This window comes from Varanus komodoensis, unplaced genomic scaffold (genome assembly GCF_004798865.1).
Source record: "Varanus komodoensis strain SLA01 unplaced genomic scaffold, ASM479886v1 scaffold51, whole genome shotgun sequence".
NCBI classification, from domain to species: domain Eukaryota; kingdom Metazoa; phylum Chordata; class Lepidosauria; order Squamata; family Varanidae; genus Varanus; species Varanus komodoensis.
Genome location: NW_025336100.1, coordinates 6,097,689 through 6,121,553, shown reverse-complemented (window position 1 = coordinate 6,121,553; position 23,865 = coordinate 6,097,689). Strand labels below are relative to the sequence as shown.

Below are 23,865 nucleotides of genomic sequence, written 5' to 3'. Positions count from 1 at the left end.
GTGCGCATATATTTTGGTTGAGTCTTCCGTACAGCAATATGGCGCGTCCAATCCTGTTGCTTCCTCTGCCTGCATCGGCATGGGAGCAGCCATTAGATCGTTCTTGAATTAGTGCTGCTGCTACTGCGGTGGCGGCTGTTGGTGACGATGATCTTATCTTCGTTCCCACCGGCTTTCCGGTGATGCTGGGCTCAAGAAGAATGGAGGCGGTAGCAGGATGGACTGCTGGGAGCAGCAGGAGTAGCGGAGGCGGTTCTCTTCGCGATGCTCAGGTCCCATCATCGGAGCGGCAGGAGCGAGTGCGCGCACTCTGCGCCTTCCTGGGAGCCCGTCTCGGGCCTTACGAACCGGCTCTGAGTGCCCTGCAGGCCACGCTAGTTTGGGAGAGGCCGGCGAGGAGCGCACTTGGCTGGGCTTTCGCCCACGCGGTCTTCGGGTGCGCAACCTTGGCAGTGGGCTCGAGGGCTGAGGGGGGATGCCTGTCTCCGGGCTGCAAACATGTTCGTCGCCCTGGGGGAGGGCGGGTTTGCTTGTTTGCTTGGGACTGTTTGAAGGTTTGCAGAAGGAATTAGGGACCCTGGTAAAGCTCCTTCTTTCAGGAAAAATACAGGCCTGACTTTACTTGGAGGTGGTGTGTGGACTATTCCAGGGAAGCATTGCTAACGCTCTTGACTGCTCCCGGTCTATCTGATTCCTAACTAGCATTGAGTTTCGATTTCCCGGTCCTATACTTGTATTTAGCTTTGATTAGGAAGTTAAAACAAACTGACATAGAAAAACTTTCACTACTGTGTAGGAAACATCATTCTTGCTTGTTCATGTCTTCTGTTTTGAGATCAAGACACAATCCGTCCGAAGTGAATAAAAGTATTTGTGCTTTATTGTAACTAGAAAGATCTGAGTTGCATGTCCATTTTAGCTTGAACTTTGTTATTCAGAAAGTTCATATGTATCTTTGCCAAGAGAAAAGGTGCCAATAAAAGTCATTACCCAGTTTTGTCAGAACAGGTTGGAGCATGCTGAACTTCAAAAGTTTCCTCCCTCAATGTAATGAATAAGGAAGGCTGTTTCCCAGCATGGGGACATGGGACACCTTGTGGGCTTGATGGCATTCTTTGGATGCTGGATGGGAAGTTCTGGCTTTAAACTTTAGGCTGATTTAATACAGGGATTCCCAATTATTTTTGGCAATGAGTCTCTTGAGGATCGAGTGCCTTTTATGGAACTCCTTTGATCTACAATAAGACTGAATCTCATTGCTCCCCACAGCAAAGCCTTCTGTTTGCCCAGTCAAGATCTAGCTTTATGTCATCACTGAGATCGCTGGCTTCTTATCCTCTCCCCCCGCCCCCGCCCCCGCCCCCGCCCCCTTTTTAGAGAGTAGTGGATAACACTTTAGTATCTTGTTAACTGACTGCTTAATTTGAGCATCAACCTTCTCTGGGTGTAACAATGCCTAAGGTAACAAGGAGAACTGTTCAGTCCCTGTGCTATCTTCAGGTGGCTGCAGTACCAACCTGCTGAGCTATGTTTGGAACCAATTCTTAGGAAACCACATACTAGAAGCAAGCATAGGGTGGAGAACCCTCATCTCTCAAAAGTACTCCAACATTTGATCCTCCAGAATTTTGCTGCAGCAGTCTTACCTTTATTGGTTTTTATTGGTTAAGTAATGTGCATGATGGAAAAAAATCTGAAAGTGTGCTTATTCTGTTTGTAGGATACAAAAGGTGAATTAACATTGTTATAGATGGATGCCTGAGGTCTCATGTGTGTTAGGTATTTTTGCTCATTAGAGCTCATAATCAGGTTGGATGTTAAGCCAAAAAATTAAAAGGGGTAGAAAAAAATTATTAGGCAAGATGAAAGGTGCTTAATGACCATGCCAGTTGTTTGGTAAATTTACAGTTTCAAAAATTAAGAGAAACTTTTTAATAATTTTTTAGAGCAGTAACTGGAATTTCCTGTCACTAAGAGTATAAAAAGCTCTTGGAGGTGTGGTTTGTTGAATGCTGTAGAAGGGTAATTTTGAGCCCTTGGGGTATTAGCTTTATAATACTTTTGCTTTCTAATCTGCTAGTATCAGTCCTATTGACTTTTTTTTCTGAGCTCCTACTGCTCAATGGCCTGACTGCCCTCTGATTTTCATGTAACAGTTCCAGAAGAGATAATGTACTAAGTTTGTTTTTCCTCAGGTTTTTTGCTCTGACATCTCTGCATCTGATATTCCTGATTGCATTCACCTTGATACTATTATTATGTTTAGATCAGTGGAAGAACAACATTTGGCCTGAAATAAAAGGTAAGCTCTGTTTCCTTGAGTTTTAGTTGTAGCTCATTCCCCTCACCTACCCTTCATAACCAGGATCAAACCAAGGTATACTTGATGCCACAAAATCAGTTGCCTCCCAGGTCACTTTCTGCTCCTATCTAGGCATTGAGAATAGAGAATTATTTTGTTCCAGGAGTAAGGAATGCCTAAGTGGTGTCAGGAATTGCCTCACTTTTCCTCCCAGTGTTGGCAATTGATCCAGGTCAGGCTATACAGGGACCTTGGCATTGTATTGGCTGAAAGGTAATGGTTAGGACTGGGGCTCTGTTCAAAGATCCAGAGAACTCATATATTTTGAGAACCACTGTCTTTGCTTAGACCTCAAAAGAAAATTTGCACAAGCTCCAGTACTGGTTGTAAGATCTCCACATCAAGCTGATGTAGTGATGTTCAATAACAAAACAGGCATTGCTGTATAAGCTTACTGGAAGCTCCAATGAACAGTGGTGTATAAGTTTTAAAAATACAATAGGATGAGAGTGTGAGTGAATTTATAAAAGTGGAAGCACAAGATATGATAAAGTACTTCAGATCTGTAACTCATGATTGTTATGGGATAGCAGTAGTAAAAATGTGATTTACAACTCATCTGCTTGTTTTAATGATGCAGCAAAGTTTTGTCCTATGTATTTATTTTTACAACTAATCCCTATGTTTCTTTAATATTCTAATAGTGCAACCTGGTGAATTAGATAATGAAAGGTATGAAAAATTTGCTTCCATTTGTTGAATGTTTCATGATATCTGTGCTTGTATAGCTTAGCTATTAGGCTTTTTATAAATGTAGATCTTCCTTGGCAATAAATTAGTTTAAATGGGTGGATTAAAGAAAAAGTATATTGTTTCTAAATATTGTTGTTCAACTGTCTTTCCTGGTATTTTGCAAGTAAGGCTGCAACCCTATGCTTGCCTGGAAGTTAGACTACTATTCCAAAGCAAGTCCAGTAAAACATCATTAGGACTTAACTATAAGTCACACAAACCAGAAATCTTGAACTCTGCATTCACTTAGTTCTGTGTAATCCACAGTTTTTGTGGAAGGAATGTATTGAAAGGATGGGAAACATCCTCATTTTGCTGTTCATTCGTTTTGCCATTCTTTAATTTTTCTAAGTGCACAGTCAAAGTTATTTAATACTCTTCATGTAACCTAATTGTGAATATATAAATGTGGTTTGTCCCACCATCACTAGGCTGCCTACTGCTGTTGATGTTGTTAGTTTACATGCATACCCCAGTGTTCTTCCTCCTAAGAAACCCAGTGTGGCTTACACGATCCCCCACTCCATTTTATCCTCACAACAACAAGTAGTAGGTTGGGCAGAGAGCCCATGGTTGGCTTAAAGTCAGTCAGCAAACTACATGGCAGAGTGAGCACTAAAACCAAGATCACCCAAGTCCCAGTCCAACATTCTAACCACTGTCTACACTGGCTCTCAGTTTCTATGACAATTTTTATGAAAGTTTATTCTGTTTATGTCCCTTTATATTGAGGAAACCCTCATTTATTTCTATGGGATTTGTGTGCTGAAATGCCATTTGTTTGTATTAGACTTTTTGAATTAGAGTAGGTGTGAACAAACCAAACCATCTAGTGTCAGATTGGGCGGATGCAGAGTCCACACAAAAATGTGCACTTTTACATCCTCCTTCACTCTCTCACACATACCTCTGGATGGGGCGGTTTTAAACCTACTCTCTCAGCCCACTGAGATCTAGGGATGACTGTTTCTGTGCCCCTTACAGCAGCAGGAAAACGCATTTTGCAGGGGGAGTAGTTAGGATTTTGCCTCTTCAGTGAGATAGCTGTTTCTTTGTTGCTACTAGCACAGGAAAACTCTAGTCTTGTAGGCAGGTTCATTGGTGGTTGGGAAGGCATCCACTTGGATTAAGCAAACAAGAATTTGAAAAACAGAGGCAGGCTGAAAGGCACTGTATGTGTGCAAGTAAGAAATATAGTTTCAAGTTCCACTTCTGCTATGGATTTAACCAGGACAAATCACTACTTAAATTTTGGTTTCTAATTTGTAAAACAGAAGGATTAGGTTGCTTCATAAAGGTATAATGAGAACACATGAGGGGAGGGCCATTTTAAAACTGCAGTAGGATCTATTTGTTGATACTTGATTAGCAAGGTAAGATGTCATCTTTGTCCTTCCAGCTGGGGCTATGTCCACCCTCAACTGCTGAGTGTGCCTGAACTGTGTCACTATTTGGCAGAAGGATGGGTCACAGGAGACAGCTTCTTGAGGAACCTGTTGGGCTTCAAAAGGCAAAATCCGGGCAAGGTGAAAAGCAGCCCGCTCTGGTATCAGCCATCTGATAATGGGGAAGTGGGAAGGGGGAGGGTTAATCAAAATCAAAAATCTGAGAGTGGGATCCCTTAGAATTAGCCCATACTTACAAGGAAGACTGCATGCTACATTTACAAATACATATATATGCACGGGTACAGGTATTCTTTCTGTGCCAGAACAGTGGAAAATGTAGAGGTAGCTATAGAAAGGGAAGTGTAGAAAAGGGCAGACAGAAAATATTGTGGCCATCCTATACAATGGGACTTTCAACAGACAGGTCCTGGTTCCACCTGCTTTCTAGAGGTTCTTGCCCTGGTTCCTTCAACACCAGCCAGGACTAAGACAACTACAGTTCATGAGTATTTTGACCTATCCCCTTGCTTTCACAAGTCTTCTCAGGCAGAATATCTGCTTGAGAAATTTGTCTTTGTTCTGAAGACAATTTGCTGCTTGCTGGCAGCAATTAAAATACGCTTGTATGGTCTTGTGTCATAAGAGACAGTTTGCTAGCTTCCCTTAATTCAGATCAAACTAACTTTGGGTTTTGTTTCCTCAGTTTTGCCTTCTTGCTTGTGGTGTCCTCACATTCTTGGCGGTGTTGGGCCAGTACATTCCAGGTGTCTGTCTTGCCTATCTAACAAGTGAGTAACTGTGTCAAGGGAGGGTTGTACAATAGAGTGCTCTTCACTTGAAAGGGTAGATCCTTTTAGACACAATTAGGCCAGACTATGAGATGAAGCTGGCTTCAGCCAGAGCCTGATCCAGTTTGCTTCAGTTTACTTGAAAATTGAGGTGGGCAACGTGTGGCCCACCAAATGTTGCTGGACAAAAACTCCCATGATCACTCAGTGTTGGCTGTACTACCTAGAGTTTGTGATAACTGTAAGCCAAAACATCTGGAAGTCCACATCGTAAACACTGTCGTAAGCTAAGTGTTCTTGTTGCCTTGCACTAAAAAATTTCTAGTCTCCTGAAATGCTCCTTGGGAGTGTTCAGTGAGCATCAGCCTTCTCATCATCCTCTTCCTCCAGTGCTTTCCCTCCTACTGTGGCCACTTGCTGTTTACCACCATCTGGGTCAACGCCTGTATGCCAAACTGAAGCCAGCTCTGCAACATTTGGACTTCAGTGTTCATGGCTACATGATGTCTAAGCATAAGGAAAAGCAATGTAAGTCTGGTACAGCTGGTTAACTTTGACCCATTTATTTATCTATTTATTTGACTTATATCCTGCCTTTTTCTTATTTAAAGAACTCAAAGGGGCTTACATCATTCTCCTCCTCCTGCTCTCAGTCTTATCCCCATGACAACCACCCTGTGAGGTAGGTTGGGCTGAAGGTCTGTGACTGGCCCAAAGTCATCCAGTTGGCTGCATGGCTGAGTGAGGACTAGAACCCAGATCTCCTGAGTCCCCATCCCACACTCTTAACCTCTATTCCACCCTGGCTCTTATTCTTATTTCTATTTAATGGGTGGGATTGGGGGGGGGGGGTGTTGCATATTTCATCCATCCCCTGTTTGCTTGTGACATGATAAATTCAGCACATGGGTAGTTTGAATAGAAGTACAGTCAGAATATCCTTCCTGATCTAACCACAATTTCTTGGAAATTAGCACGTTTTCTAAAACAACTAAGGATTAAAACCTTCTGATCAGGATTGTTGCACACCTAATTAGGGCACAGAAGTCAGCCGTTGTTCCAGGTCTTGATATGTCCATTGTGTCCTTTGCAGTCTCTAGCAAGCCTAGTTTATTTCTCAATAGTTTTGCTTTTGTCCAGCCCCTTTTTCTTCTGATTGACCTCTTTGTGGACATACTGAGGTATTCTTTCCAATCTGTAACTGCTTCTCTGGGCCCTGATTTCACTGCAGTGCAACATCAGATGCGGAGGCAGCATCCTGGTAATGCTGATGGGAGTGACAGTGAAGAAGAGCTTGCTGCCTTCTGTCCCAAGGTAAACGTAGTGCAGATCTTGCTGGGATTGGAGGGAGGAGCAGTATGTTAGCCTGTGAGTCACTGTATATAGTTTACTGATTTGAAGCATGTAATATCTTCTGGTGGCTCTTTTCTCTTAATCTTAATTTGAATAGGAAATTGTTTTTAAAGCTTCATTAGATTTTTTTTTAAAGCACTGTGCTCTGTCAGACTATGCTTCTGACTACTCTAGTCAGCTTAGGAGGGGTAACATAGTTCTTTTTCTTAAGCACCACAGGTCACAGAGTGGGAGGAATCTCAGAGAAATCGCTACACAAATACAGGATTTTTCATACTCTTGTTAAATGGTCTCAATCAAAACATCTAAAGTCAACCAAAATCCAAGTGGACAAAGACCACTATAGTTGACTCTTACTCTCAAACTTAGAAAAAGACACAAATTCTTGTTGGCTCAGTTCACTTAATGTAAAGGTGATTAAATATTTTTTGACTGTATCTCAAGGGAAGGCTACATGGTACCCAGGGGGTAGGGCTGGGACAAACCCTTTTGGAATCAGTCCCTCTAGCATCCACGGACTTCCTCTCATGCTTGGCCAGGTTCTGCAAAGTGAGCTGAATCGAGAAGTCATCCACAAATACTCATGGACCCTGTGTTGTGCACCTGGCAACCTTCTCCATTGGGAGCAGTGGGAGGCACAGAAAAAGGCGGTGTGGTGTGCCAGGCACTGTTCCCAGCAACCACCTTCTTCCCCACCCTCCACTGCCAGCAATAGTAGGTACAGAAGAAGGGTGCTGCTCGCACAGCATGTGGGGCTCAATCCATGGTGAATGCCCTGTAAACACTGGATGTGCTCACCAGGAACTTGGACCCAAGACAAAGCAGACTGGAGTCTGGGCAGCTGAGCCTAGAAAATCCAGTGGATTCCCACCCCCGGATTCCTCACATACTCCTAACCCCATGTGTCCCCAGATACGGTGGTACCTCGGCTCACGAATGCCGTGGTTCACGACCAAATCAGTTCACAAACAGAAATTTCATGAAAAGTTTGACTTGGGTCATGAACTCTGCATTGGGTGGTGACCACGATCGCAGCCATCTCCCCCCCCCCCACAACCCCCAAGTGGGGAAATGGCCACGATCGCAGTTGTGCAGAGAAGACATGCGTGAGCACGGGCGCACTCCTGCAGGAAAGACGGGCACAGCACAGCACCACCACGATAACGCACATCTTCCCTGAATGAACGTGACTGTGAGTGTGGCCATCTCCCCACTTGGGGTGGGGGACGGGGGGGAGATGGCCGCAATTGTGCTTGTTGGGAGGGGAGATGGCCAAGATTGTGCCCATCTTTCCTGCAGGAGTGCGCCCATGCCAGGATTTCTTTGAGAACCACCACCCCAACATAACTGTAACGAACGGAGTGTTGCATCTGATGACCGATAATGTGGTCTCATTTCTGGAGGGTTATGCAGTGCAGGAAAAAGCAAGTGACTATAGACAGATTTTTCACCAAAATTGACCCTGCAGCTAAGAGACAAAGGAGAGAGGAAACCCCTGAAAGAGATCTCCTCAGTGTCCTTATGGAGGGGGACTCTCTCAAAACAATAACCTTCCCACAACCTAGGTTAGTGTTCTCCACTGTGCTGTACAGTACTTTGTTACTTTGTTGTTCTTTGTCACTTTGTTTCGATTTTTTCTGATTAAAAAAATAGTTACAGAACTGATTAACCTTATTTACATTGAACCTTATGGGAAAATTTGACTTGGCTCACGACCAAAAATTGGCTCTCAACCACATTCGGAGGGGCCAGAACAGATTAACCTTATTTAAATTGAATCTTATGAAGAAATTTGACTTGGGTCACAACCAATTTGGGTCACAAGCAGAGTTGTGGAACAGATCAAGTTCGTGAGCCAAGGTACCATTGTATCTTTCTTGACACCAACGAAGCTATCCTGTCCTTTCCATCTGAAAAGTCATTAATGTATTCCTTATTGGTATCTGGGTTTCCTGTGAGCTAGGCTTCCACTGAAACATTTTTTATTTATTTTTTGCTGAAGCTGGGTCAATTAAACTGAGTTGTTTAATGTAACCCCTACCCTAACCTTGTACTCCATCTTTTGGGCAGGTCATTTGTTCCTTGCTGTACCTCCCAGGACAGCTATTTTGTGCTGACACCTAGAGTAATATGTCAAAATGCTAGTTGTGTTCATGATCATTCTGTATCCTACATGATAACTTCCAGGGGGCTAACAGTGTACAGTCCTGTAGCACTGTAAGGATGAGCAAATACCATAAGCTAACAAGAAGTAGAGTCTGTTTTACCAAATGCATGGAGTGTTAGCCTCAGTTGGCAGTGGTAGTGATATATAGGCACCATCTCCTTTCCCAAAAAAATATATTTACCTTAATTTTATAGCCCACCTCCTGCTTTATTAAATCATTTGTTTTGTTCCTGGTGGCTACTCAACAGTGTGAGGCAAGGTCACATTTCCTGATGGGTTAGCTAGAAACCTCAGCTACCTTCTAAAGTTTAGCAAGGTAACCATGGCAAAACCTCAGCCTGAAAAATTCAGGGAAATAAATTTCCCCTGCTACACTAAAGCAATAAAATATCCCTGTTCTTTCAAAGCAAGTACACGTGTCCCTGTAAAAATGGGGAGGGAATGTTCAAAATGCATGGATCACAGCATGAGATATTAATCCATTTCAGATATGATAGTGTCTGGAAGCAATTCCTAGGCTAATTAACCCAGTTTTGTGCAACAACCTGATTTCTAGGTGGCTTCCATAATGTCCAACCCAGACACCTAGGATTATCTTGGCTGTTTGTCTGTTAGACAACCTTAAGGTGTTCTTAAGCTTGCTCTAGCTTGTTCTTGGGTTAACTTGGAATTGTTTAACCCAAAATTCTGGGTTTGGACATTACAGAATTTACCTACTAGGGATATACAGGATGCATCTTTACTATCTGTGGGTTAATTGAACCAGAAATTGCCATTAGATACCACCTTTGTATCTAAACAGAGTCACACACTGAGTCTAAAACATCCAGAACACAATTATTTACATAAAATGAGATTAAATTCAATCCATTTATACTTTTCACATTTGTTCAAATAGATAGCAGTGTTGGAGCAGAACCTCACCAACCCAGGTCATGTAATCAGAAGCAGGGAACTTGCTAACTATTTCTTTGGTGTCCATGCCTTTCTCAGAGTTCTGTTTATTTCTGTATAGCTTAAATACTATTTTTCCCCATGTGGAAAACATGTCCTTTGATTAAGTGTCCTGGTTGTACATTAATTGGACTTACATGTGTTGGATTTTTTAAATGTATTTAACATGTTTATCTTGTCTATATCCAAGACAGATCTCAAGATGGCTTTCAAAGCCAAAAGCGTAACAGCAAATTAGCTAACTTAATTTTGATATATAAAAATATGCAGTAAAACAATTCTATTATATAATGAAATCATTTATCCATGGGTAAAGAAGAAGGTTCTGGCTTGAATATCACCTTTAGAGGTCTGTTCTGTTACGTCACCTATTAATTACACAACCATCATATCAGCTTTGGTGGTTCTTTGTCCAATATTTTTTCTCCAAGCGCAGCCAATTAACTGCATCTTGTTGACATTCCACATTCAGTCTTACATGTACACACACATTTTTCCTGTTCAGCAAATTTTCCTTCTTAAAACATTCCTGCATTGAAACTTCAGGAACTCTTTTGCCTAAATAGGTGCATTATATAATTTTACACAACAGGAATTTCAGCCCAGCTTTAGTTTTAAGTTAATCAGATCAAATCAACTTTGTCCGCTTTTGGTAGACTCTGGATATGTTGATTGGGATACCTTTTCAGTATGAAAAATCACTTGTCTTTGGTATTTCCTTGAGCATTTTCTATTTAAAAAAACCGCTGGCCTTTCCTGTCTTTGTGCATGACTACTCTTCAGTCTGGTACTGAAAATAACCTTGCTAAGATTGTTGTTTGTTACCTGTTTCTCCAAAGTTGGATGATGCAGTTGTTGCTAAGGAGCTGGCTATCTCTGATTCAGAGCACTCTGATGCGGAAGTATCCTATACTGAGAATGGGACATTCAATCTGTCAAGAGGCCAAACCCCCTTGACAGAGGGATCTGAAGGTAAGGACAGTTGTTGCTGGATAGGCAGAGGGTATATACAGGATACAGTTGCTATGAAATAATGCAGTAGTTTGTTCTTGGTTGCCCAGATTCTGTTCTGAGTGTCTGCTGTAGTACAGAAGCTTTGATTTTTCTCTTTCTCACAGAAAGCAAACAGTTTGGTTAAATAAGTGAATGTAGCTAGAGTTTCTGTAGTTCTCTTTCATGCTGATAACTGCTAATGTCCTGATTGTGGATTCTTGGGAGAGGCAATATAGCATAAAAGGAATTATTCTTGAAAATGAAGTTAATTTGTTTGGTGGTGAGAGAAGAAGTCATATTATGGTTTTAAATGATGAATTCTGTTTCTCTCCGTAGATTTTGATGCCCAGAGTGACCCTGAGGAATCCTTTGCCCGAGATCTCCCAGATTTCCCTTCTATCAACCCCGAGATGACAGGCATAGATGATGAGGATGATACCAGTATAGGCATCCCTAGCCTCGCTGCCCGAACACAGGATCAGGAAGATAAGCGGCTTTCTCACAACCAGGAGGGAGTGACCTCAGAGCTCCTCCTGGGTGAGCTGCCATTGGCACATAACCTCACAGATGACTTAGCTGGCTTTGTAACCAGAGGCATGATCCAGCTTGCCTTGTCAGGAGCCTCCCATTCAGGCTCCATGCATGGCAACAGGCAGCAGCAAAAGGCCAAGGCCTTGCTCCACACCTCCAGCTCAGAGCTGGACACAGATGCTGAAGGGGATGACTTTGAACTGCTGGATCAGTCAGAATTGAGTCAGATGGATCCTTCCAGTTCCCATGCTCAATAAAACATTGTCTTCCTTCCCCTTTTGTGGATCCTTTGTCTCATGGCACAGAGATGGAAAAGTCCTGCAAGAATAAGATAGTGTCCAACCATTTGCTGCATGATCTAGCTGGGCAAATTTGGAAGGTGGTGTGTTTCAGAACAAATTCCTGCTGGGGCAAAATCAGGCAAGATTTTTGGCTTGCTGTGTGTTACACTCTTTGTTCAAAGGCAAAATATCCTATTCTTGCAGCGGCAGTTGTCCTCCTTAAAGGAGCGTCCCCAACAGAGCTTAGTTCTTGTTTAATGAAACAGAAGTTAGGGTGACAGGAATTGTCTTTAATTAAACGTTAGCTAAGAAGCCCGATAAAATCTTGTAGGGATAGAGACAACTATTGCATCTTGTTCCTGGATTAAGATGTAAATGCTTAAGTCCAATAAAATGTATTTCTCAGCCTCTGGCATCCTTGAGGTGTTAAAAATTACCTGTATCCCCAGTAAATATTTGCATGGAATGACCCCAGATATAATGGCAATATTTTTAGTGTATTAGAATCTCTCTCTCTCATTTTCACACGCGCACACACACACACACATACACATATCACTATTTTTTAAAAGAAATTGCCTGTAATGGGAGAATACGCTCTACCCTAGCCCCATGAAGGTTCATGCAGAAGCAACATGAAAGGATTGGCCCCTAGTCCTCCTGTGACAGTCACCAAAGCATAGAGCAATATGAGAGACAAGAATATACTTCCTTGGTTTTTTTTAATCCCACACTGAAGTTGTGTGATTCCTTTGGAATGTCTTACAGGTAATCTGATGAGGGGCCTGTCAGTCTGTCCTGTCTAGCTGTTGGTAACTTGCCAACAATTTCTGCATCATGGATGTTGAGTGCTCTCAGACACCCTACTCTGAACACTGTACAGCTCCTATAGAAAGCTAGTTCACTATTAGAGATGGAGGTAGTAGCAAAGTTATGGCCTACTTCCCTAAGATTTTCTAAATGTGTCATAAAAGAATGGTTCACTGTTTAAGAATATTCCCTCAGAATATGCCTTTGAGAATACAACATGGGAGCAGTGTTGTACCTTTTGGGGGCATCTCTGTGACCTTAGTATATTATTAATGCTTTGATTATTCAAAGCTATTTAAATCAAATGGCTTAATGACAGGTTTGGGGATATCTATTTTAATATTTTGATGAAACTTTCTGTGTTGCTGTGAAGATGGTGCTGTGTTCCTCAAGAATAAAACATGTAGAATTTGTATCTGGAAGTAACTAATATTTGCTGCTGGGACTGTTCACAATACCACAGCCATCTGTTTTTCCTTGTTTGAGTAAAACCAGCATGAAGTGTTTTAATTGCTGCATGATCTTAACCAAGATTTCACACCTGCAAAGAATTGAGGCCTTCATAGGACTGCACATACTGTGAGGAGTTTATGTTTGTGCTATAGCTAGTAAGTTCATGATTCTGGTGCTTCATATCTTCCTACACAGAACTCCAAATTAATTTTTTCTGCAAAACTATTGGAAATTTGTAATCTAGGAGTAATTCTGCTTGGTATAAAGCCATCTTGGTGACCCTTTGTGGACAGAACAGAGACTTGACTAAATGCTGTGGTTTTACATCTTTAGGTAGCTTACAACATCCTAAAGTTTTATTTAGGTACTATCCAACTTCTTATAGAAATTTGTGAATCTGCTGAACTGAATCATCTTGAATGCCTGTATATACAATTAGAGAGCTTTACTTGACTTCCAACTCAGTGTTGGAACTCTGAGTAATCTTTCAGTCTTCGAAGTTTCCTGAGTTTGCATTTGAAGACATTTTATGGCACACTGCCTATTGTTCTTGGCCAAGCAGTAATGTGATGTAGATGCTTATGTGTAATAGCCCATTCTTGCAGAAGAGACTCAGGAAGGTGAAGCTTTATAAATTTGAAGCAGCTTGGTTTTGGTAGCATTTGTGTGGCAATATCATGGTATTTAACTGCCTTTTCTAGTGGCAGCCAATATTTAACTGCCTTTTCAGCCAATATTGTGGATGTTTATAGAGTAATTTGTCATGTTGCAGAATTTTTAAAAATAAGATGTTAACTTTTGAGGCAAGAAACTTTATTTCATTAGAATTTGTTTTATGTGGATAAGAACACGATTTCACTAAACTTTTGTGTAACAAGACAGCCAACCACAGCCTTTTTGCCCTTACTGGTGCAAAATAAAGAATTCAAGACACTTCCAGTTCCTTTCTTTCCTCATTGTTGCAAACTAAAATAATTCTTTGAAGAATATTGATATTGATATCTGGAAGACTGCTTAGTCCCCTGGGAATATTAGCAACACACTGCGGATTTCTCCTATATCCAACAGACAAGTGGCATAGCAGGGGGTAGCATGACTCCTCCCCACTTTGGACCTCTTGCTTGTATCCTGTGGGAGCCCTGAGGGGAGTGGGGATGGCAGCTGCAGAAAGTGTCCAATCAGTGCTCCAAGAGGAAGGTGGGGCAAGCAGGACTGATTCCCAGCTGTGATGGCTGGTGGAATACGTGCCACCATTTGGAGGGAAGATGGAGGCACTTGGTAACTACTCATGAGTAGTTACCTCGTAAATATGTGAATACAGGACACAAGGTAAGATAGCCAACTTTGTGGCATTGCATAGTGTTAATGTGTGAACATAGGCAGGGAGTTGGCATGATTTATGGACTGTAAGTTGAATTTTATTTGCTAGAGATTTGGAAGTGGAAAGCTAATTAGAAAAGAGCTAACTGTTCACAGCCAATGCAGAAAATCAGCCTTTTGTTGCATTTTGTTGAGTGGAAAAGGTTTAAAAAATATATTTATAGCTCAGCCTTCCTCTAAAGTGCTTAGGGGGGCATGCAGTCATGTTTAGACAAGACAAGCCATGTTGTTTTTTACCAGTTTTAGTCATGTTGTCCAGACCCAGTAATGGCATTTCACACTAGTAAGTTTGGTGTTTAGAAACTATGATAAGAAGCAATGGTTTCTTCATACTGCCATGGCTTATGTTGTCTGAACCCAGGACTGCAGTTTCCAGGGTCCTGGTATGCAACCACCACAGAGTCCCCTGGAAAGAGTAATGACTGCTGAAGTTATTCCCACCACGTAGCCTCTTTGTGTGGTCCAATGTGGAAGAGATAGGTGGCCTAGACAGGGAGTAATGCAGCTTGGGATTGAATTTCAGGCACCATGGCTGGTAAGCTACATGTCAGCAGTGGGAAGACTGAGTGGGGAGGGGAAAAACACACTAATGCAGGTTGTCTGTCAGCTACATAATGGCAAATCAGGAGGCTTAGAGAGCCCCAGCGGTATATGCATTTAAAAATCAGAACCATGGTTACCGTGCAAGTTGCTTGTTCTGTTGCGTGAACACAGCCACAGCCTCCCCTTCTATTCCCTACTGCTTTCCCCCTGCAAATAAACTAGCCCTCTTAAGGGAGCATTTGTTCATTCTTAAGACCATAATAGTTCTTCTTCTCTTGATTCAATTATATTACTGTGCTTAAACTTTTGCAAAAATCTAGCTGTAAAAAAAGGTTATGAGAATGGTAAAAGCTTCATGTGTTGAAGTTGGGAGAAAAGAATAACCATTAGCCTCAAACATAACAAATAAGACTGGAATCCAGTAACACTTCTGAGAAAAGTATGGAACTGCGTAGACAAGTGTTATAAAAATGGGTTAATTTCTTGTCTCAAACATTTGGATAATTGAGCTATTAGATGGGTAGCTTGTATTCTGCATCATAATGGGTTGAGAAACTTGCTATCCTTTAGTACAAGATATATCTTAATTGTGCTGTCTGCCAGGCTACTGTAATTAAACATAACATTTTGGGGGCATTTTTTCTAAAATGTTTTAGATGGTGTACCTTATCATAAAAGAAATAGCACCAAATTGTGGAAAACTTTTTGGAAGCAAAAGAAAGACATTGTTGAATAATTGCTATATCCCACCTCAGGCTCTAAGTTTACTTCTTTGAACACGTTTTTATTCCCTCAGTTATTTTAACATGGGAATTTTGAAAAGTCCAAATGTTCACTTTTGTTCCAAGTGAACTTGCAACAAAACTTGCAGTGTACTCTCTCCTCCTAGCAAATGTGTTTCTCTCCAGGGTTTCAACCAACTACCCATACTCACTTCCAGGATATAGTAAGTTCTAAGCAGGGTATTCAATTTTCTTGCCCTTCCGGCCCCTAACTTTCCCTTTTTCTTTTCCAATTGATGCTTAATAACTTGCACCTGCTGAACCCACACATTGGGTGCATCCACACATAAAGCTATGCTGTGCTTAACCTTGTGACATGGAATCCAATCTTGTGTCCCAGGTGTGTGTGTTCGCATGCATGGTTTCCACGTATCTCCATCTTGTCAGGGTCCAGACAGCTCCAGGGCACCATCTGCTGGACAAAGCACCAGAATGACGACCCTGGTAGTTGCAGGAACAGTTCCAGACACTCCTGCAGCAGAATCCAGTACCTTGACAAGCACTACCTGGGAGCCCTGAGGGGAAGAGTAATTTAAGAGCAGGCTCTTCCCTCCAGAAGGTGCCTTAGCAATTCCAATCTCCAGTGTGCTGTAGCCTGTTCCTGTGCATTTTGCTGGACGGCTGCCTGCTGGACACTTGTTCCTCACCTTGCTTCCTTGCATTGCCTACCATGCCTTGCTGTTCCTGAAGCCTACTCTCTTACCCTATTTTAAGGCACATGCTCCTTGTTGTGTGCTCTTGCCTGTTGAACTGCACCCTGTCTTCCTACATGATGTTTTCCTGGTTCTGACCTTGGCCTCTTTGTGACTACAGCTTGGATTTGCTCTTGGACTCTGGACTTGTACTGCCTTGGACCTCACTGCAGTGCATCTGCCTAGTTTTCTGTTGCCCATATCCCAGACCCTGACACTTTCCTTCAAATGGTGACATGCACCCCATCAGCTTCTGTGACTGAAAATCAATCTCAGGATGTACCATTCCTGCCAGCCTTGCCTGCGTCTCCCTTACTGGGCCACATACTCCCCAGGGCAAGGCCTCAGCCAACTGCTTCCCTACTCACTACAGGAGTACTCTCTGCTGCTGACACACATTGTGTCAATGCACATGCGCACACACCCCCTCTGCCCCACACTGCATATCTGTGCATTCTCCCCAGTGTGCAGGATTCACTCATGCTGCCAGGGGCTGCCCCCACCCCATAGCCAGGTGCACAGGGGGCATCATCACAGGCACCCAGGCCAGGGCCAGAGAAATGTTTCCTGCTGGGCAGACTTTTGTGAGAGTGCCCATGTGGGCCTTTGCCTGGGAAATTTGACAACAGGATGTCAAGACAGTTTTAGTCCTGCAGCTGTGGGGCACGGGAACAGCAGGGGAGTGTGGGGAGTCCCAAGCATTTTCCAGGCACAAAATGAGAGCAGAAGACATGGGCTCCTTGGGGTGCTCACCCTGTGGACAAATCACACGTACTGCCCATGGGATCCTTGATGCAGGGTAGCCTCCCCATGAGGAAACTGCTGGCCCCCAGGATGGCACAACACAGTGCCACTGCTCCACCACAGGGCAGTGACCAGGCCGGAGCACCAAGCGCCACTGTCTCCATGGTCACTGCTGCTGGCGCAGTGTGCTGGCAAGATCCCGTCACTGTGGTTGGGCACTGGGAAGCTGCGTGCTGGCAGGGAAGAAAGGGAGCGTCAAGACAGCGAATCGCTACACTTCTGCCTGCAACTCAGCAGCTGCTTGGGAGAACAGGACAATGAAAAGTGTAGGCTAGAGTGCCACCAAACTCCATGGCAAAGACACAGAAACCACACAAAAGCATGGCAACACACATAACAAGCCTTGGTGAAGCATAGAAACCTTACAGCAAATCATTGTTTCTCCATGTTTTTTCAAGGAAACCAAATGTGCCACAGTTCACCATGGGTGCTGGGTTCACTTATACCGACAGGCCATGCCTGCATGGTTTCCCCTGCGGGTTGCCATGATGCGTGATGATTGAGGGCTTATGCCCCTTTTAGTTCTTTGGTTTTGGTACTGTTTACAAACTTGTTTCTCATTGGCTCTATTTTGACCACAATCCTATTACCATCACCCCAGTTTACTATTAGGGGTTATAAAGAACTAAAGTGCTTTTATATATTTCCCAAATCAATCTTTGAATATTTATAAACGTTGATATATGACTTTAAAAGCTAATGAGGTGGGCAAACTAGAGCTGATTTCTGGTAGCACTTGGAAACTCCACTGCTTCATTCTAATAGTAAAAATACGCTATGTTAGTATAAAAGTCACTGGGCTGAAACAGGAATATAACAGAAACTATATTTATTTATTTATGTTAAAAAAAGCATTTAGTTGACTTATATCTTTGCAAGGGGAGAGTGGCTTAGGACATACTGCCCAATAGCAATTACACTAAAATAGATTCCTGCATGGATTTCTATGGACCATTCCCTGTTTGCCCTGGGCAAGATTTGAAAATGGCTGTCAGTGTAAACTTAGAAGTTCCCCATCAATCCATTGTGCATCACTCTGCATCCTATCCTGCACTAAGTCAGCAATATAGCCATGGAATTTAATCGGAACTGCATTTTTCAAGAACAGTGTTAAAGGCTTCTAAAATGGCAATACTTATTTACCACCCATAGCCGAAGCTCTCTGGGCAGTTTGTAACAAAGTATAAAAACAATAAAATACAATAGATAAAAACACTAACAAGAACTGGAAATTTAATGTTCTTTATGTTATTTTAAATTAAAGACAATTTAAAAAAGACCAGACCAAGAATAAAAGAAAGGCACCTAGCTAATCATGTCAGACCCCTGAATCACCAGGGAAGTGTTTAAAGGCCTCTGCAAAGAGGGCTGCCTTAACTTGGCATCAAAAAGATGGCAAATTGGCTGCCAGGTAGGATGTAGCAGGGAGCTTGTTCCAAAGATGGAGGGTGGCACCTCTGAAATGGCCCTCCCCCTAGCTGCCACCTCCAAGCCTCTTGGAAGGTTGGCACCTGGAGGAAGGCTGGGCAGATCAGGGTTGGGAAAGGTGCTCTGACAGGTATTGCAATCTCAAGCCATGTAGGACTTTATAGGTCAAACAAGCATTTTGAATTGGAACCAGAAGCATACAGGCAGCCAATGCAGGCGGGCCAGAGCTGGTCTTATATGTTTAGACTTGTGAGTCCCAGTTATTTATCTGGCTGCTGCATTCTGCACCAGCTGCAGCTCCTGAACCATCTGCAAGGGCAAACCCATGTAGAGTGCTGTAGTAATCCAATTTAGAGAGTACCAGAGCCTAGATTAATGAAGCCAGGCTATTCCTGTCCAGGTAGGGGCACAGCAGGTAGAAGGCACTCCAAGCCACTGATGCCACTGGAGCCTCAAGTGACAATGATAGATCAAGGAGCACCCCCAAGCTATGAACCCATCCGGAACACATTGACTGCCCCCCCACCCCAAATCTGGTCAAAGGAATCACTGACCAACAGCATCTCTTGTCTGAGTTGAGATTCAGTTTGATAGTCCAGTCCATTGTCGCAGCAGTTCAGCACATCCACAGCCTCACCTGCCAATGAAGAAAAGGAGAAATAGAGCTGCGTGTCATCAGCATACTGATGGCAACACACTCCTAAGCTCCAGTGATCCCACTCAGTCGTTCCATGTTGATGTTATGGGAAGCTAGCAAGATCTGCTTGTAAGTACAGCCGCCTAGTACCTATATGGAAAAATTGTAGAGAAGGAAAACAGTACTTGAAGAAAATTCAGAGCACAATCCCACCTACAGCCTCTAGCCACTGTCCAGACAGCCATACAAGCACCCCAAAGCTGGAACTGGGACTCCAGATTTGGAGCACCCCCAGTCCTGTATCTGCCCTTTACCGTATATTGGCTTCAAAGTTCCAAGTCTGAGCTCACAGCCACCATTGTGGGGAGGGCTGGCAGGAGAGACTGAGGCACTGCTCTCCTATGAGGCCTCCTCGTGGGGTCTGCGACTTCTCTCCTTGTGAGCTGGTGTAAAGCACTTTGACAGCCAAAACCAATCATTTAAATGTTTGGAGGACTGACTACCAAAACAACCCTCGCCTCCTTCTGCCTTCCAGTGGATGCTTAGATTTCTCCAAGTTCAACGGATTTAGAGGCAGCCACATTATTTGGTGTCTCCAAATATTTGTTTTTAAATGAACAAAATGGTTGAGTAAGCTTCTATGTCTGGAGGTAAGCTTGGATGCACTCAGTTTCTACAAAACTTTATTTTAAAATACTTTATTCAAAATGATATAGATGCATATAGATACATTTAAATAGGGATGAAAACTGGAAATCTCTTAGCAAATAAGCTGGCAAAAAGTAGAAAAAAGAACCTAAGCTTACCCATGGAGAGGTGATACCACTGATGAATTTATAGAATGGTAATATGGAAACTATGGAATAACACCTTTTAAATGTTAGATTTCAGATGCTAATGCTTACAGAGATAGCTTCCATTGCTTTGCTTTTCTGGGTTTGTTTTTATTACATTATATTCTCCCCAATTTCCTTTTCTCTCTTTGAACTTAAAACAAGGACTTAATTGACCTAAATAAAATGTGTGCATGTGTCCTCATCAAGCTGACTTATCCCTTCTTGAACCTTAACAAGTAGCTAACATGAAAAAATGCTAAATGTAATTAAATATATGTAGTATGTGTCTGCTACTGTTTCCTTATTTTGTTTTCTAAGATGTTAAGACAGACTTTGATAGGCTTGAAGTTAAGCTTCTTCAGTGTGTGTCATCATCCAACATGATTTTAATACCTTTTGTAAACTGGGCAGGTTGCTTGATGCTCGGTTCTAGTTTGAAAATCTTTAGAATAAAATGTTGTGTAAGGCAAGGGTAATTCAGTATTTGTAGTATAATTCACTGTTTAGATTAGAAGCTATTCAACAGAGCAGACCTTTTTAATAAGTTTAAATGTGTGATTCCATTTGCAAAAAATGTTGGCAGGAGAACTTTGGGGTTGGAGTAAGTCCTTTGCATGTATAGATCTTGGGCATAAATTACCACCAGTGATCAACAAAGCATAAAATTCTGACTGCATTAATTTCTTTATTAGAGTTATAGTCTACCTTTTATGTTAAAGAATTCAGAACAGCTTACATCATTCATTCCTTTCCTCCTGTTCTCAATCTTATCCCCACAACAACAACCCTGTGAGGGTAGGTTGGGCTGAGAGCCTGTGACTGGCCCCAAGTCAGCTAGTTAGTTGGCTTCATAGCTGAGAGGGGACTAGAAGATACATTGCCTGAGTCACTGTCCCGTGGTCTTAACACCACACTGGCTCCCATTTCATCATACTATATTAATACTCTTAATAGAAACTTGTAGGGAGCCCATAATACAAATGCTGTTACATGAAGCACAGGGCTACATATCTCTGGCCTGAAGCCAAGCGTACAGCATGTAAAGGGGGATCAGGGGATAATCATCAATATCCCAGCATTAGCACTAATGATGTGCTAGCATAAACCGACCCTTGCATTAATGTAACAAGGAAAATGAGTGATTTGCCACTGAAATGTAATTAACAATAAATTTGGTGGCAAAAAAGCTGTTTAAATCAAAACAAGAAAATCCCCCCCACGCCGCCCCTGCATCACTGAAGTTTGGCAGCAAATAATCAGGCAACCAATTGTGCATCCACTGATTTGTGCTCTTACAAGGTCATGAGCACTAGTTCGATGATGGATACTACTCTTGGTGTGTGGAACTATGGCTGCTTTGCACAGTCTGGCATCTAAACAAATCTACATAGACCATATTTCTGAAACGTCTCAGAACCCTGGGATTCCATACCAATACTTTGCAGAATCCTAAACTTCAGTTCTTCAACTGGGGATGCAAAAGCAAAGCAGTATACACAGTTAAAGAAAACTATGTTTTGAAGTATGATTGCCGAAAATCTTCCCTATGTTTTCCTTCCTTTCCTTCCCATTTAAAATATTAATACTGTAATAACATATTTAATTCCAAGAAACTTGCAATGACTGAGAAAATGCACATGCACATTATTATTCACAAAATAAAATGCAGTGGTAGAAAAATCACTTTGAAAAAATAGAACACTCTTAAACTGGATTTTACCTGAATTTGATGGTGCAGCAAGAAGGTTCTCTGTTTTCTATTTGTCTTTTAAGGATGGAAACCTAAGCATATTCAGATAAAAAAGAGGCCCACACCAAGTCCCATAGCTGGCTGGGGAATGTGAAATTATAGGATACTTTTCTGCATAAGTATGCTTAGGATTGTGCCCAAAGAGAAATAAAACGATTAAGTAATGGCTTCTAAAGAATTGGCAAATGAAAATGTTTCCCAGACTTGCCCACCATCAGATCTCACTCTGCCAAACTACCTACAGCTGGTGGTATCTCAGCACTATACGAAGTAGTATTAACACGTAGCACAGCACTTTCTTGAAAGCCCTGAACCAACTCTGCGACCAGCTCGTAAACTTGCCTGGGTCTGAAACCTGGTCACAGAAGCCGAGCTTGCAAGCCACCATTAAGTTCAGCTGAGTAGGCATGAAGCAGGGCTTCATGTCTTTCAAACTCCTTCCAGAAAGAGGTGCATCTGACTTCCTTCTTGCTTGCTTTTATGCTGGTTTTGAAATAATTTAATTCAGTCCTCTGTTGCACTGGACTGATTAGAAACAGTCTTATGCTGCTGTTTTCGATTAAATATTTTCAGGTACAGCTTTTAATGTTTTTAATATATCCGTTTTAGGCCAGCTGGAGATAACTTTTGCCGGTGAAAGGCAGCATAGGTATGCCTATGGATATACATTTCCTTGAAGCAGGAGAAGTTACAAAGAGTAAGGGTACTATTGCTATACAGTTTACCAGAAATCTCAAGATGATGCAGAATTCATTAACGTCATGTTAAATGTGGGCATTATTATATAGAAGAGCTCAGCTTCAGGGACAAGTTAAAGTTCTCATCTATAAAATAAAAAATGGGTCAGTGCTATTGTGATTTCATATGATTTTTAGAAGAAGCATCTCCAAAACCACCATCTAAGTACCATCAGAACCATCAAAATCATGGAACTGGCATTTGTTAGCATTGCAATGGCACAAAATCATGGTTCTTCATGAATCTTCATTATGTTATGGAGGGAAAATCCCCCAAACCACAGCCATATCACAAAGATTATCTCGCTTTATGAACAGCACCACCAAAATCATTACTGGTTCTGCCATGGTGCAAAAACCTGGATCTGCATCATAGCTTCTAATGGATTCCCACTTTATAAAATAGGAGATATCCCATAAATCACTATCAAATCATATTCATGGCCAGAGAAAGCACTAGAAAGCCACATATTTAGTAATTCATTGTATTACCACAAGGTAAAAAGATGTATCCTATTCATTTTTACAAAGGATTCCACCCCCCACCCCCAACACAATCAAATGACACAAGACTTCTGTGCCATGGACTGAACTATAAAATGCATGGATCTTTTACCACACACTGCCATCATAACTCAAAAATCTGTAGTCAAGACACATATCCTCATGTTTTTCTACAGATTTGCAGAGGATTCCTCTAAACCACCGTAAAATCAGAACACATTTAGGCCTGAAATAAAATGTTTGGCTGCACCATGCTACCAAATCAAGAATCCTCTGGATTTCAAAATGGAATCTTCCCAGATATGTCTATTCACATGCTGGACCATGGACTGAACTTTAAAAAGAATTAAACTAGAACATCATGATGCTATTATGATAAAAGTAATGGAACTACGGCACAAATTCACACGAACCATTTGGATTTTTACATGGGATCCCACCAGAACCAACATCAAATCATGAAATATATCTGAGCATGTAAGGTCAAAATAAAGAAAGAACCATGAATGGATAAAGGTTCCATCCAGTTCCCCCCCAGGAAACCATGGACAGGCCATGAGTGCAGTAACACTCTCTTGCCCATATTCCCCAGCTCCTGATGTACATAAGCACAGTGCCTCTGATATTGGAGGTAGCATACAGCCATCAGGATTAGAAAGCATCTTCCATAAATTTCTGAAATCCCCTTTTAAAACTACCCAAACTGGTGGGTGTCATTACATCTTGTGGTTCAAGTATGTGTTGTATGGATAAGTATTTCCCTTTTCATGTCCTGACTCTCCCACCAATCAGTTTCATGGGATGACCCCAGTTATTAGTATTATAGGGGAGAAAAAATGACACCCTTATCACTCTCCACATCATGAGTAGTTTTGTACACTTTTATGTCTCCCCTTAGTTGCTATTTTTCTAGCCAAACAATCCCAGATGCAGCCGTTCCTCATAGGGGAGCTGCTCCAA

At 42.1% G+C, this 23,865-nt stretch overlaps 1 protein-coding gene across 2 annotated transcripts; it reads left to right on the top strand.

Annotated features, from left to right (window-relative positions):
• The first annotated feature begins 38 nt into the window (after positions 1 to 38).
• Positions 39 to 13,745, top strand: RETREG3 (reticulophagy regulator family member 3). Of its 2 annotated transcripts, none has more exons than XM_044447372.1 (9): positions 39 to 436; positions 2,196 to 2,302; positions 3,007 to 3,034; positions 4,494 to 4,620; positions 5,186 to 5,270; positions 5,661 to 5,798; positions 6,502 to 6,584; positions 10,584 to 10,716; positions 11,074 to 13,745. In XM_044447372.1, the coding sequence occupies exons 1-9, from the start codon at positions 183 to 185 to the stop codon at positions 11,523 to 11,525; spliced, it is 1,407 nt and encodes a 468-aa protein (XP_044303307.1). In that variant the 5' UTR covers positions 39 to 182; the 3' UTR covers positions 11,526 to 13,745. The 2 variants fall into 2 exon arrangements, with proteins under 2 accessions (XP_044303307.1, XP_044303308.1); XM_044447373.1 differs by having other exon boundaries at positions 383 to 436; positions 2,267 to 2,302.
• Positions 13,746 to 23,865: the final 10,120 nt, after the last annotated feature.